The following is a 16,631-nucleotide window of genomic DNA, read 5'->3' as shown; positions in this document are numbered from 1 at the left end:
GGAGCTTTTCTTTTCTTCTCTTTTCTAAATTAAGGAATAAGTCAACAGTATCCACTCAACAGCTACCCTGAGGTACCCCTGAGCAAGGTGCTGTTCCCAGGCGCCCAATGGCTGCCCACTGCTTTACATAGTGAATGGATTAAATGCAAAGAGGAATTTCCCCACGGGGATCAATAAAATCTACATTATTATTATTATTAAAGGATGCATTAGCAAATTAACTGTAAGATAAACAGTGATTTAAATGACAAGGTGCAGGTTGTATTGCTGCAATAGAATGATCCTAAGATTGTTTGTGTTCTCCCCGTCGCATTTCCAGTTATAGACAAGAGGAGGGTTTCCCTTGGTTTCACAGCTCAGGGTAATATCAGTGCCCTTAAGTTGATAGATATCATTGTGTTTAGTTTAGCTCAGGAGCATCAAGAATGGCAAGCATAGTTTTTCACATTTAAACAATGGATAGCTAAACTGACTTGAATGGTTTTTGTTTTTTAAATCTAAGCTAAAAGTTGAAATAATGCTCTGTTTGTTTGGACACAGTGGGATGTTTACTCACAGTGTTCAGAAACACTGTGTGAATGAGGGGAAAAAACAGGAAGTTGTGGTGTCTCCCTTAGTTATGCTGCAGTTGGCGTGGGCTGCTGGGGGGATTTTTATGATACGCTGGGCATTTATTAATCTCTTTATCTCTTTAAACATCTCTGTGTTTTTAGCCTTTTTGTATTTAATCATTCTTTGCTCTCACTCCAACCAGTCAACCAGTCACGTTTCTTCCTGTTAAAAGGAAGTTATTCCTTTTTTCCTTCCCATTGTACAAGTGCTTGGTCATAGAGGGTTGTGTGAATGTTGAGGTTTCTCTTTGGTATTGTATAGTCTTTACTTTACAATTCGAAGCACCTTGAAGCAACTGTTTTTATGAAGTGGCACTATATAAATAAAACAGAATTAAATTGAACTACATTTTTTTTCTGCGAATGTTCACTCTCAAATTACAGGATTCATTATTCAGTTTTTTGGTGTGATTGTTAAATGACGTGTCACAATGCTTTCATTGTTTTTATACGTCAGTGAAGTACTGAACAGGAACAAAACTGATGACATCACACAGCAGCCAGTTCTGCTTTTTTCTTCTATTGAACAACTTTTGGATTCTCTGGCAAACAACATTAGATAAAAGTTAGTTACATATACATCATCATTTTTAATTTTCTTAGCATTACATTGTATTCATTTCAAATTATTTTTTTTGTATGCAATAGGTCTTTACTGCAATTAATGAGAATCATCTAGCTTTATTTTTGCACTCAAACTTTCAGTCTAACAGTATAAAATCTCTTTGTTTTTAAAGCCGGAGCTTTTATTTCTCATTTCAGTGTGCTGGTAAACTTTACAGAGAAAGGATTTCCTCCATAGTCTTCTACAATCTCAAGTCGATCCAGGATAAGAGAGTTGAGCTCTGTTATGATGTCAGGATCTTTGCCTCCCTCTTGTGGTTCAGGCCACTAATGCATTTGACTAAAGCTTGAGCTGTAGCTCCTATGCTCCTATGTGTAACGTTATAAACACAATCTTTTGATCTTTTAGCTTCAACAACTCTTTCCACAAGTTCATGCCTTCAATATTCCTCTTGAAAATCAGTATCAATACACTTTTCAGCTCCTTAGGCTTCCTCTCATTCTCCAGGATTTTGTTAAACAGTCTGGTTAGAGTTGACTGTCCTCTCTCTACCACCACAGGCATGTCATCTTGACCAACCACCTTTCCACTCATCACCCTCTTCATAGCTGCCCTCACTTGCTCCTTACTAATCGGCTGCACTTCCTGATTTTCAACTAGTCCTTGTCTCTCTCATTTTCTGAATTCAACAGCTTCTCAAGTACTTCTTTGAATGTTGTAAATAAATAAAGAATCACAGTGACAACAGATACAGATACACGACCTTCCACCCTTTGAGGAACTTTGAGGGGCTCAGAGTTCCCCTGAGCTGGTACTTCTCCAGAGTGAAAATAGCCAGTTGAGGTGGTTCAGGCAGGAAACGTCTTATGCACCTCCAGGCATGTCCTACCTGAGAAAGCTCAGGGGCACATGAGGCAGGGATGATCAGGCACTTAAAACAATACTTTGAATTCCATATGCAATAGTATCTCAGATTATATAATCCATTCACAAGAATGGTGGTTTGAAATTTCTATTAGTATGAATGGCTTTTTTCCTTCAGTACTTTGAATAAATCAGTATCATGATTAAACAGTTACCAGTCATTAGTTTGGTTCTTTTTCACCAGTGTGACAAATCTTGTCTTTCTCACAACTTGCAACACACATGTAAATGACAGCATTGGTAGACGTGGCTCTTGTGACAGTGATAGTCATCTGGCGCCCCTCAGTGGTCTCTTTTGCATTCACAGCATCTATACAGATCCAGCTGATGTTAGAGGGAGGGTTGCCATCAGCATTGCAGCTTAGTGGAACATTCTCACACATTCTCAGGGTGTAAATAATCCCACTGGTTAACATTTAGTCACTTTGATCTCATAGGTTGACAGGTGAAAGAGAAAAGGACTGTCTGTGCAACCAGAGTTGTTTGAGCTCACAACACTTTAAGAATACATTAGTATTGGGTGGCAAGCTGATATCCAGAGTTCACTTAGTGGAAAATAAGAAGGAAATCTTACAAAGAACAACAGCAGTGTAAGGTGCTGAGGTTGCAGAAGGATGGACTGATAAGATCCGAAGCAGGTGCAGGAGGGATCTCTGGTGCTTTGGGTCCTAAGTGCAGCACAGCCTCACATCTGAAAACTAATCCAGGGTAATCTCTCTTGGGAATGAATCTTAAAACAGACGACACATTGACCGGATTTCCATGAGGGTCAATAAAAAGTTTTGTGTGCACAGTTTCATTTCCTCTTTACCACTTCACTGTGAGCTCCTTCACGGGAGCAACATTGGTGACATTGCATTTCAAATCATACTCTGTGCTCTCCGTCATTGGACTATGATCTATTGCAGAAATTGACGCAGTCTGAAGTTTTTGTAAATAAATTAAAGTAAAAATAAATGATGTCAATGAAGACAGATTTTTAGTCATTTTGTCTTGATGTCTTTCCATCACCGCAGATGATTATAAATTCAACAGTCAACATGTGATTAAAATGTAACTTTAGTACAAGCTGTTTAACCTTGTGGTACCTGTTTAGAAATCACCACCATATTTATACATATTTCCCCATTTTCAGATGCTCAAAAATAGTTGGACAAATCAATATCATTTTAAATATTGCTAAGGATTGTCTTATTGCATTGGAGTCACACTGGGTTAAATATGTACACTTGGGTTTTAAGGGGTATTTATTATTTTCTTCTTTTTTTGGGGTTGTATGGAAGCCCCAAACGCAATTTCATTGTTCTTGACAATGACAATAAATAAATAAATACTATAAGAAATGTTATTTAATACCTGGATCCTATACAATCCTTTACACTATCGCAAGTCAAGACGTCATGGACATTAACAAATGTTATTTCTACCTTGAGTTTCTCTGCTAGGATGTTGAATAAGCTAATTCAGTTGCTGCTTGTTTGTGGCTCTCTGTGCATTCAGTTTTGTCTTCAGTAAATGAAAATATGCTCTGTTGGATTGTACTAAGGTAACTGGCTTGGCCAATGAAGAATATCCAATTTCTTTAGCTTGAGAGACTGCTTTTGGTTAATGATCCATTTGCATTGTAAAGTGGTGTTGGATCAGGTTTGCATTCAGCATTTTGTCTGAGTCTGAGCAGAGAGTATAGCCCTGTACACTTCAAAATTCATCCTGCTACTTCTATCAGCAGTCATCTCATCAATAAATACCAGTGGTCCGATTCCACTGGCAGCCATACATGCCTCCACCATGTTAAACAACATGCTTCGCATCATGAGTTGTTTTTCTCCTTCTCTACAGATTTATCTTCGTCCGTGTCAGAAGTTCACCTTGTTTATATCTGTCCAAGCTCTTTTAGATGCTTTCTGCCAAATCCAGTATTGCATATCAAATGCAAGTTGAACAGTTGAAATCAAGTCCAAATTGTTTATTTGCAAAATCCTAGGAGACAGGCATCACCTGACCATAAAACTACTTGTCATTCGATTGTCCTTTGAGCCTCAGAAAATGCTCTTAAACTGTCACGGTTCTGGGTCAGTTTGACCCAGTATTTTGAGTTATGTTTTGGTTTATTTTTCAATGATAGATTGTTCTTTATGTTTCTCTGGTGCTTTGTTGGGTTTTATGATGAATCTGCCTTTCAAGTTACTTTGGTGTGTTTGATTGTTTCCTTATTCTCTTAGTGCTTGTGATGATGATGATGATGATTATGATGATGTTCTATGTTCCAGCTTATTCTGGTTTATTCTTAGTTCTGCCCGTGTTAAGTCTGTGTTTCTTAGTCTGCATCCTTGTGTCTTATTTCCTGTTTTATTGTGAAAGTCTATGTCCTATGTTAGTGTGTGCCGCTTTGCTCCCCCTGTCTCGTTAGTCCAATTTCTCCCAGCTGTGTCTCCCTCCTGTTGCCCATTCCCTGATTACCACCCTGTGTATATTAGCCCTGTGTTTTCCTGTGCTCAGTGTCGCGTCGTACCCTCAACTAGCTGTGTGTTCTGCTTCTATGTGCCTAGTGTTTAGGCTCCTGCTGCAGTTTTGTATTTCTTTTCCAGTGTCTCAGTCCTTGGTTCCTCTGTTCAGACTTTTGTTTGTCTTTTGGTGAGTTTAGTTTGTTCGAGGCTTTTCCCAGCAATAAAGCTGCGCTTTAAGTCTCACTTCCGTGTCTGAGTTCTGCATTTTGGGTCCACCACTCCTGCTTGCCTGCCTGCCACACAGCGATTCATGACATAAACAACTAATGCAATAATTTTTTTTTAAACCTCGTGACTTAAAGCTTAAACTTTAAGTCATGAGGTTTGGTGTTTTAAGCACTTCAATTGCATATTGATTATTTAATGTAAAATTGTGGTAAAATGATAGGATCATCAAAATGATGGCATAAAGAGACAAAGTCGCAATAACATTTATTTAATTATGTATGGAGTGACCTGTGTATATCGGACATTATGACATCAAAATGAGAAGAAGGCAGAGACAAATTAGTAGGCATACGTCAATGTGTAACTCTCCAAAACGTTATTGTTTTTTATTTCTACACAGTGGTACAAACACTTGAATGAGAGCAATTACAGGCTACTAATACCATCAAGAGTGAGCAATTAAAGTGACTATTCTAGCAATGAACATCATTCTACCAAAAATTGTATCAGTTCATTTGAGCAATGATGTAATCCATGTTTTCTGGAAATGTATACATAAAGATAAGCTGTGCAACACAATTGTACCTTTATCTTTGATAATATTACTCTGAAACCTTTGTTTTTCTTTTGGTTTCTGTACTTTATTTAAAAAAGACATCTTCATCCTCGTGGTTTCATGACTTTTAAATTCGTAGATCCTTCAAGTACATTTCTTACTGCAAAACGTACTTTATTTTCATTAAAATTAGAGGTTCTAGAGTTTTCTTTAATTTAAATGTTCTTCTAAATGAAGTGCCACAGGGCTGACCAAGAACAAAATAGGGGTGCACCACGGGAAATCTGAATATTTAATTTTTAATTAATTTGATTTTAGTTTTGATTTTTATTCTTGCTTTAGAGATTCTGGTTCTTGGTGTTGTTCAAACATACATCTGGTTTATTTATTTTTTTTCATTAGTAATCTGTTCTTCTTATGTTCTGGGTTCTTGTTATTCCTCTAATCTTCTAACTTCATTTATCTCACCTTATAAGTTTATGTGTTACATTTAAGTTATTTATTATGGCACCTTGTGAGAGGTCATTTTGGTTCCTACCTGGTAATGTTTATGGTGGAATTGTTTGTAGAGTGTAACATCCACTGTGTGCCATGCGTGTCAGGGAGTGAACAGAGTAAAGTTCACAGTTTTGGTATTAAGATAGAAGAGACTGTAGCCTCCAATGCAGCCACAGCCCAGAGCTACCACAATTTATCCCCTCAGTCTTCCCTTTGGGGATTTTGTGTTGTACTTTGTGGAATTTTACAACCACACTAATTAAAGGGGCCACTTTTTGTTAAATCCTGCTTGTCTCCTAATTTTACTTTTGGGGTTTTATCCTGCAAATTGTGACAGATTTGTGTAATCTGTCACAATTTGTATAAAGTAAGTGTGCTATGTAGAATGTCTGTGAAGGTTCTCAGTCATCCAGGTCATCGTAGTCCTTTGACTGCTATGTAGAATGTTACTTTTCAGAATGATATCTAGTATTGTAGGTGTGTTTTTCATCACAATTAGTAATCCATCCAAGTGACATCAAAGGGGAGCAATCATATATCAGTGGAGGGGTTATTCCGCTCTAACGCATAATTTAAAAAAAAAAAAAAAAGCTGAATTGGTGATTCAAAATGGCCTGAATCTAGAGACTGAGCCATCTGTGACAGTCATCAAGAAAGGGTTCAATGAGACTTCATAAAGTATTACAGGACTCAGAGGAAGGCATCTCTTCTTCTTCAGAAGACTTAGGGACTTCCATCTGCCACTGAGGGTGCTTAAGAACTTCTACTCCTGCACCATCGAGAGCATCCTGACAGGAAACATCTGCACCTGGTTTGGGAACAGCACCAAGAAGGACAGACTAGATCTGCAAAGAGTGGTGCGCTCAACCAAACGCATCATTCGATCACAGTTTCCTGACCTGCTGTCCATCTACACCAAGCGGTGCAAGAACAAAACCAGGAAGATTATGAAGGACCTCTCCCATCCCAACAATGGACTCTTTTCACTGTTGAGGTCTGGGAAGCGCTTCCGCTCCCCAAGGGCCAAAACAGAGAAAATGAGGGGGAGCTTCTTCCCCCAGGCTATTTGGGCCCTGAACCAAGTGCAGGACTGGACTCTCATTCATCACGTCACTGTTTTTATTTGCACACTTCTTCCAATTTCTCTCTTAAATCATTATTTGCGCATTCTTTTTTTACTGTAAATTTCTAAGTTAAAATCTGTAAATTTTGTCATAATCTGTAAATCTGTAAATTCTTTACCGTCGTTTAATGGTCGGGCATTGCACAGAAACAAGCACTTCACCACTTGTCTGTGTATGGTTGTGTGTGTGGTAAATAAAATTTGAATTTGAATTTGACTACAGGGTTCTTTTTTGTAACATTAGACACCAACTGGTGGCCCTTGAGTTTTAAAAAAAAGCCATTTCTAAGTTGTTTTCAGTTTTTATATTATGACCGTTAATCTCATTCTTCCTCTTTTCTTCCTCTATTTAATATCATGCAAGCGAAGCAGATTATACTCTCAGTGAAAGCTCTTTGCAAAAATCAATTTTCAGGCCAGTCAGATTATTCAGAAAGCAAAAAAAGCTTTTCCAAAGTTATCCCAGCAATTTGAAGGAAGGTCCTGTTGAATAGGATCCAAGCACAATATAACCACTGACTGCTCCAGCTTTGTCTTTCTTCAACACATATAGCTGATTAATTGTTTAATAACCATCACACTTAAGCAATTAATTATGCTTGCCAGCTTTTAGCCTGGTTTTTCCAAATATTTAACATGATGAAGGAAATCAGGTCAACGTAGCTTTCCTATCCACATCACTCTCAAAAATCGTAATAAGCCTTAAAGAGGAAGCGATCTGATCTCCACACAGGATGCCAGCCAGGAGGCTGTGCTGTAACCCGACAGCCTCCACTGGTTAAAATCATCCTATTGTTTAATCCGTGTTCTTCAATGAATTATGTTATAAAAAGTATTCTGTGGACTCTGGAAATCAGTGATTCCCTGGCAGAGAGTCCTGGACTAGCAGATAATCACCCTCTAATTCAGATCATTAATAATTCGCCTTTAAGTTCTGGCATATGACATAGACTACTTTGTTTAAATGCAGTAATACCTGTTAGGGCTACACTTGATATTTCACAATTAAAATGAACTGTGGGTCAAAAAACATAAAAACAATAAAAAAAAATTAATTCAAACATAAGACATAATATTGCTAAATGTTAATTGTTTTTACAGCAGTTTCATGCACTGTTTAGCAGACATATACATAACATTATTAACTCTAAAGCATAACCTTCTTATTATTTTAGATATTTCTGCTATTTGTTTTCTGGTATATGAAGTTGTTTAATTCAAGGAATTAATTTATGGAAAAATTAAATGTACATTTATACAATATTATAGGACAAATCATAAATTACATATGCAATTAAAATTTTACTTCATTTTTCATAATGCAGGGAAATATCCTAAGCATTACTACTGACTGTCAGAGGGACATCTGTGGCATTTGATACTATGTCAAAAGAAGAATGCCAATTTTTTCTCTTTCTATAGTAAATAAAGACCAGGAGGACGATGAGGCCAATGGCAAATACAGCGAGCAACACTCCAATGACTAGCAAAGGGACCTTATCTGTAAGATAAGCAAAATAAAAACAACATTAAAATAAGATCAGTTCTCGATGTCATATATTGTTCATTTTAAACATCAGTTATCACTTTTCTTTATACATTTCCATAACTGTTCTCCAAAAAGTAATCATACCTTTTATCACCAGTGAGACAAATCGTGTATTTCTCCCAGCTTCATTCTCAGCAACACAAATGTAAATGCCTGCATTGGCAGACGTGATTCCTGTGATACTGATAGTCTTCTGTTGTCCCTCAGTGGTCACGTTTGAATTCACAGCAGCTGTGTAGATCCATCTGATGTTTGAGGGTGGGTTACTGTCAGCACTACAGCTTAAAGTAACATTCTCACCCTGGAGCACTTCCTTGCTTTCATTTCCATTCTTGAACTCAGGGGCATCTGTGGAAGAAATACATGAGAGATTTAATAAGATAAAAATAGTATGCTTCAAACTTTACTTTCATCTAAAATTATTTATATTCAATATTGACAAATCATTTAAAAAGATCGTGTGATTCTGTTGCAGAGCTCTGAGGTGGAAAAAAAAACATGAAATACGTGGGTGGAAATCTTACAGAGGACAACAGCAGTGTAAGGTGGTGAGGATGTATTAGGGAGGAACTTTGGTCCTTTAGGTCCGAGATGCAGCTCAGCCTCACATCTAAAAGTTAATCCATTGTAATCTCTCTGAGTGGAGATTTTCAGGGTAGAAGATGCGTTTACTGGGATCGCAGTAGATTCATTAAACGTCTCTGTGAGCACAGTTTCATTGCCTCTGTACCACTTCACTGTGAGAATCTGTACAGGAGCAACACTGATGACATCACATTTCAGATCATGCTCTCTGCCCTCCACCATCGGAACATGACCCATGTCAGACACTGACACAAAGTCTGGAGTTTCTGTAAATAAAACAATTTTTATTTTTTGGTATTACTGATTTACAATGTAAAAACCAAATTTAATGTCTAACATTATTACATCAGTACAGGAAACATGCATTTCTAAAAGTGTTAGTTTGCAGGTGCCAGAGTCACATTTTGATTTCCACATAAGGAACATTTGAATTGGATCAATTAGAAGCTGCTTGATATTATCATGTCTAAGCATGTCTTTAATTATTGCTTTCTTGCATATGCATTTTTCAGTTCATGCAGGTCATAATACAGTAACACAGTCTGTGCACATGTACTTACTGTAAACAGCGATGAGTGGACTCACAGTACACTGGGATCCATCAACCAAAGTAGCATAGCAGGAAGGACTTGGAGTCCACTCTTCTAGTTTTTCAACCCTCCAAGTGACAACAGGAGGGCGTTCAAATCCTGTACCTCCAAATGGAGCCTCCCAGCCCATTCCTTCAACATCTGTGGCTGATGTGCTGCAGTTGATTAAAATTGGATCTCCAAATTTCACAACAATTTCAGAAGGTGTCAGTGTTAAAGGGCAACCTGCCATTAACAAGCACACATGTTAACATTTAAAACTGATTTTGGATATAAAAAGACATAAGTCCCTAAAAAAAAGGACAGTAGTTGTAAGGTAAACAGGGATGTGTACCTCTTGGTTCAGCATGAACATAGAATGTCTTAGTTATGTTTCCTAGAATACTGGGAGCTGTGCAGGTGCAGGTTGTGTTGCGGTTTACTAGGGTGATATTGAGACTGTTTGTGTTCTCCAACATATTTTCCCCATCACAAGTCCAGCCATAGACCGGAAGAGGGTTTCCCACAGCTTCACAGGTCAACATAATATTAGTGCCCTCACTTGAAGACATCACATGAGTTCTGTTTTTTGTCTTTGGTTCAAGAGCATCTGAAAAAAAGAAGAAAACAGAAGATTGTTATTTACACAGTTATATATATATATATATATATATAGATAGATAGATAGATAGATAGATAGATAGATAGATAGATAGATAGATAGATAGATAGATAGATAGGGGTGCAACGATACACAAAATTCACGGTACGGTTCGATACTTTGGTGTCACGGTTCAATATTTTTTCGATACAAAAAAATGTTCATGCCTTTTTAATTTGTCATTTATTAAAATTATAAATATATATTTTAACTCAAAAGTACAGTTTTTAAATTTAATGTTGCTGAAACAAAAGTAATTTAAAAAATAAATATATCTCAGGGCTCTCAAAATTTCAAAATCCCTAGTAGCCCTTCGGGCAGGGACTCTTCAGTTTTTGGTAGCCCAAAATAAATGTAAGTAGCCCGAATAAAAAAAGAGAGCAATTTTTTGATTGATGTTTTGTTTCCTGTTTTGTTTCCTTTACAATATTATACATTAAAGCATAATATTGTAAAGGAAACAAAACATTAATCAAAAAATTGTTGAAAAACAAATTACAACATTGTATAAAAATTACAATCATCAACTCAAATACTTGGTTCTAATTGAACAGAAATTTCTATGAACTTGTAAGAACTGTGTAGGACATGAATCAGTCTGTGTCAGATCCTGAATTTGAAATTTCCACTGAAGTCACGGGTAAGAGACAAGTGGAACCAAGATCTAGGCCATTTGCTTTTTGAAGTTTGCAAAGACTGTTAAATTTTGCCAGTGGTAGTTCACTCTTTGCAACATAGTACGCTGTTCTAAACAGATTTTTCAGGTTTATTTTTAGTATGTTATTTGCAATTGGTGTTTGTTCTGGGAAAGATATTGCAGACTGAGCGATAATGCATTTCTTGCATTTGGGGGCCTTTTTTAAAATGATTGGTCCCAGTAACAAAGGCGCTTGTCGACTCAGAAATCGAGAGAAAACCAACAACACACCCGGCAGAACATTATGTTATTTACACGGGTGCGCATAAGTGGTCCGCATGTGCGCATTCGCTGTCAAAATAAAAGACGCACACCAGATAAGAAGTTGCAACGCGCGTTTGCGTTCATGTAAAAAGCACTGTTTTTGTCCGCTAGAGTGGGATTTTCACGGCACATTCCGCACCACATCTCTGTGCGTTCATCATTTGTTTGAAGCCAGCTCACCTCCTACAACCACTTTTCCGAGAATACGCGCTTCTTTTGTGGTTCGGACTCCTTCTGACATTTCTTTGGAGGTGGAGGAACACCAAAGTAATTGCTTAAAGGAGCTTCTTCGACATCTTTAAGAGTTTTAAATAAATGTCTGTCCTCCTCCAGAAAATCTTATGTATGCAAACACGCGTTGCAACTTCATATCTTGTGCGCGTTTTTTGGTTTTTTTTGACAGCGAATGCGCACCTGCGGACCACTTATGTGCAGCCCCGGTTATATAGCTCGTCATATTGCAGCCACAGAAATTCTTTTGTCCATGAAACCATAAAGCTGCACTTTCTTTTTGCCTTATAGTCTGATTTGTCATAACTTCTCCGTTTTGTGGTAAGCTTTTCTTTGGCTGTCACTTCTTCACCCTGACCTGTCTTATTTGGCTCAGCAGAACTAAAATATATCCTGCTGCTTTTACACACACACACATAACGGTCAGCGATTCTCTGCGCGATCAACCTCTCATATGTTTAAGCTTGCTGCGGGAGATTTCACTTGTCATGTTTGCATAGTAAGCTAACGATTGATAAGACGATGTCAGAGGAATTGGTGCGCAAATTATCATCACTCACCAATCAGTGCTGTCGCTCTCTATACACAGTTCGCGCGATTGCAAAGTGAAAGCAAAAAACAAGTGCAAATTCAAACGCGATTTTAATATGTCACATATTGACAGTGGCTCACCGATGCCAATGACATAATTACCCAGCTACATTTCCGAAAGAATGCAAAAGCATTGACATATATTTTTCCTTCCTACAATAGCCCGACGGGCAGGGCAGAGATAGATTTTGATAGCCCGACTGGAAAAATCGCTAGCCCCGGGACGTCGGGCTAGCGATTTTGCAAGCCTTGTATCTGATTGAGGAATCACTCATCTTTGAAAAGGAGAGTTTATTACAGAGAAATGGCTCTTTCCAAAATAAAAGCTATACTATACGCTTCTTCTGGGCTATGTTCTCAGCAGCATATTGTAGCGGGTCAGGGCTGTTCGGGCTTCTGTTTGTACAGTTATGTTTTGTTTATGTTGCCATAGTGACGGGTGACGCCCTCTAGCTGCGACGGTGTGTCCTTCCGGGGTCAGAGGGCGCCCTGTGTGTTGTTGTTGTTGTTGCTGTGCGGTTTCCGCGCTGAGCAGTTAGCTAGCGGCAGTGTTCTTCTGCAGATGTCAATAAACGGCTGTGCTCCCTGGCTAGCTCACGGGAAGCAAGACTAAACAACACCTCCGTCTCCTCCTTGTCTGAGCTCGCCACATTGGTGTCAGAAGTGGGATGATGGTGGCACCCCATGTTCTGACCCGAGTGACTTTTCCCCCGCCGGTCGTGACCGGCCGGTGCGCCAAAAGAAGGCACCTGGACATTTGCAAAGTGAAAACAAAAAACAAGCGCAAATTCAAACGCGATTTTAATATGTCACATATTGACAGTGGCTCACCGATGCCAATGACATAATTACCCAGCTACATTTCCGAAAGAATGCAAAAGCATTGACATATATTTTTCCTTCCTACAATAGCCCGACGGGCAGGGCAGAGATAGATTTTGGTAGCCCGACTGGAAAAATCGCTAGCCCCGGGACGTCGGGCTAGCGATTTTGCAAGCCTTGTATCTGATTGAGGAATCACTCATCTTTGAAAAGGAGAGTTTATTACAGAGAAATGGCTCTTTCCAAAATAAAAGCTATACTATACGCTTCTTCTGGGCTATATTCTCAGCAGCATATTGTAGCGGGTCAGGGCTGTTCGGGGTTCTGTTTGTACAGTTATGTTTTGTTTATGTTGCCATAGTGACGGGTGACGCCCTCTCGCTGCAACGGTGTGTCCTTCCGGGGTCAGAGGGCGCCCTGTGTGTTGTTGTTGCTGTGCGGTTGCCGCGCTGAGCAGTTAGCTAGCGGCAGTGTTCTTCTTCAGATGTCAATAAACGGCTGTGCTCCCTGGCTAGCTCACGGGAAGCAAGACCAAACGACACCTCCGTCTTCTCCTTGTCTGAGCTCGCCACAATATTAAACATATCAGGTCCCCATAAGGAGAATCATGTGCTAACGGCTGTCTAAATGACTCGGGTAAAGTTTGTAGCATGCATGCTTGTTGGTTTTGTCTGCTTCCACTTGTCTTTGCACTAGGATGATGTCGGCGTAAATGTGCAGTCATATTCGTTGTGTTCCCACTAGTGCTGTCAGCGTTAATCTCGTTGAAATGACGTTAACGCCACAACACGGCAAATCGCCGTTAACGAGCTACCCCTGATCGCCTGTGCGTGGGGCTAGATGGCCAACACGTTAACGAGCTAACTGCGCTAACACACTAGTTCCCACCCATGTAATTGAGCATTGCGTGGCACATCCAACATACTGTTTTACTTTAGTCCATGACGCGCTTACCTTCAGGGTCATACGTCACATGCAAACCAAAATAATTCCAAACGCCAGATCTGAATGAGGGTGGGGGAGGTTCAATTTGCCATGTTGCAAGGAGAGCTTAACTTCTGTCTCGCTAGCTTGCCCTGCGCTCTTCCTTCTGACGAGGCTGTCTGTGTTGAACGCTCAGTGGATCTGCGCTCGACAGTGCAGCCTAGGTGGAGTAGTCGAACGCAAATTCACTGAGCGCTCAACACAGACAGCATCGTCAGAAGGAAAGTTGATAAAATAAATTACAAATTTTGTATTGTTCGATACATATGCGTACCGAACCGAAAGCACTATATCGAACGGTTCAATATCGATACGAGCATCGTTGCACCCCTAATATATATATATATATATATATATATATATATATATATATATATATATATATATATAGAGATAGAGAGAGAGAGAGAGAGAGAGAGAGAGAGAGCAGCTGGATAGCGTAGTGGTTAGACTACACGCCTTTGGAACAGAGGATCGCAAGTTCGATTCCTGCCTGGGGCGTCTGTATCCAGTAAGGGTCCTAAGGCTAGACCCCCTATGCTAAGCGAGCCTACCGCAGACATGAGCGAGACAGATAAATATGAAGGCATGCCGGCTCGGACGTCGCCCGGATCAACAAGGTCCGCGTCAGGTGTTGAGGAACCAGGGCACCCTGGCGAAAAGTGGGCTACTGGAACAAGAAGGCATCGGTGGGCAAGAGACGAAAACAGGGCGTTGTTGGAATGCTACTACGCAAGTAACCCCGGCGGAAGGGGCTACATGAATAGGATGACGGACCTATGGATTCTTCGATACCCAACATCCACAATGACGGCGAAACAACTAGTAGCTCAGTGTTCCAACATTCGAAAGAAGGGACTGCTCTCACAGCTAGAGATTGACGAGGTACAACACAAATGCTACGGCAAGGAGGAGTCAGGACGCCAGGTCAGGGGGGAGATATCATCACCCCCACCCGAGATTGGGTACATAGCCCCAAGTGCGATAGGAGAAGGATCGTTGAGTGCGAGAGGAACTGACCTGAAAAATAGGATAATGGCCAAGCTTGAAACCTGGATACCCCGTAGCCGGTTACCAAGATTACGTGAAGTACCCTCAGAAGGTCTGCTAGATGATGTTAATGCAGCACTACGGGCAATACCTACAACCACGATTACCGACACTAACAAGCTGATCTACAATACGGCAGCAGTGATCAGTGAGATGCTTGGCTACAAGTTGAACAGCCACAAGGGGCAGTACCCTCCATGGAGAAGGAGGCTAGAGGCCAAGATCAAAGTAGCACGGAGGGAGGTTAGCCAACTAACGGAGTTGCAGAAAGGTGCGACAAAGAAGGTGCATAAGAAATACAGCAAGCTGTCCATACCTGAGGCCTTGGAAACTGCCAAGCAAAGACTCACAGCCTTGGCCAGCCGCTTGAGGAGGTACACCAGAGAGATAGAAGGCAGGAGAATAAACCAGCTGTTCTCCACAGAACCAGCAAAGGTGTAAGGGCAGGGGAACAATAATAAGAGAACAGCACCACCAAGGCTGGAGACAGAGCAATACTGGAAGAGCATATGGGAGAAGGACGCAACCCATAACGGCAATGCTCAGTGGCTAGTGGATCTGAGGGCAGACCACAGCGACCTCCCTGAACAGGGTCCAGTAACCATTACAGTGGCAGATATCCAAGAAAGGGTCTCCAGTATGAAGAGTTGGACAGCACCAGGGCCCGACATGGTTCACGCCTACTGGCTAAAGAAGCTGACTGCACTCCACGAGCGTCTGGCAGCACAAATGAACCAGCTGCTAGTTAACGAGAGACACCCGGAATGGCTAACCGAAGGTCGGACGGTCCTGATCCCCAAGGACCCCAAGAAGGGACCGGTCCCCTCCAACTACCGACCAATAACCTGCCTCAGTACTACATGGAAGCTCCTGTCAGGCATCATATCGGCTAAGATGAACAGGCACATGGGTCAATACATGAGTGGGACACAGAAAGGAATTGGCAAGAATACCAGAGGCGCAAAACACCAGCTACTGGTAGACAGAACAGTCAGCCGAGACTGCAAGACCAGACTGACCAACCTGTGCACTGCCTGGATTGATTACAAGAAGGCCTATGACTCAATGCCCCACAGCTGGATACTGGAATGCCTAGAATTGTACAAGATCAATGGGACCCTAAGAGCCTTCATCAGGAACTCAATGGGGATGTGGCGTACAACACTAGAGGCCAACTCCAAGCCCATAGCACAAGTCACCATCAAGTGCGGGATCTACCAAGGAGATGCTCTGTCCCCACTGCTGTTCTGCATAGGCCTGAACCCCCTCAGTGAGATCATTAACAAGACTGGCTACGGATACCGACTACGGAACGGAGCAGTTGTCAGCCACCTCCTGTACATGGATGACATCAAGCTGTATGCCAAGAGTGAACGAGACATCGATTCACTGATCCACACTACCAGGCTATACAGCAATGACATTGGAATGTCGTTCGGACTGGAGAAGTGTAGTCGGATGGTAACAAAGAGAGGGAAGGTAGTCAGAACTGAGGGGATTGAACTACCAGAAGGCAACATTGCAGACATAGAGGACAGTTACAAGTACCTGGGGATCCCGCAGGCAAATGGGAACCATGAAGAGGCTGCTAGAAAGGCTGCAACCACCAAGTACCTGCAGAGGGTCAGGCAAGTCCTGAGGAGTCAGCTGAATGGTAAGAACAAGATCCGGGCCAT

At 40.7% G+C, this 16,631-nt stretch overlaps 1 protein-coding gene across 1 annotated transcript; it reads right to left on the bottom strand.

Moving 5' to 3' along the window:
• Positions 1 to 8,286: 8,286 nt before the first annotated feature.
• On the bottom strand, positions 8,287 to 10,134 carry LOC308411371 (transmembrane and immunoglobulin domain-containing protein 1-like; the record flags this gene model as incomplete). The annotated part of the gene is made up of 5 exons (XM_080905252.1): positions 8,287 to 8,453; positions 8,586 to 8,849; positions 9,026 to 9,352; positions 9,647 to 9,901; positions 10,011 to 10,134. 5 exons carry the CDS (start codon positions 10,132 to 10,134, stop codon positions 8,287 to 8,289), a joined length of 1,137 nt encoding a protein of 378 aa, XP_080761378.1.
• Positions 10,135 to 16,631: the final 6,497 nt, after the last annotated feature.

This window comes from Rhamphochromis sp. 'chilingali', assembly GCF_963969265.1.
Source record: "Rhamphochromis sp. 'chilingali' genome assembly, chromosome: 15".
NCBI lineage: Eukaryota > Metazoa > Chordata > Actinopteri > Cichliformes > Cichlidae > Rhamphochromis > Rhamphochromis sp. 'chilingali'.
This window is presented reverse-complemented; position numbering and strand designations above follow the sequence as displayed.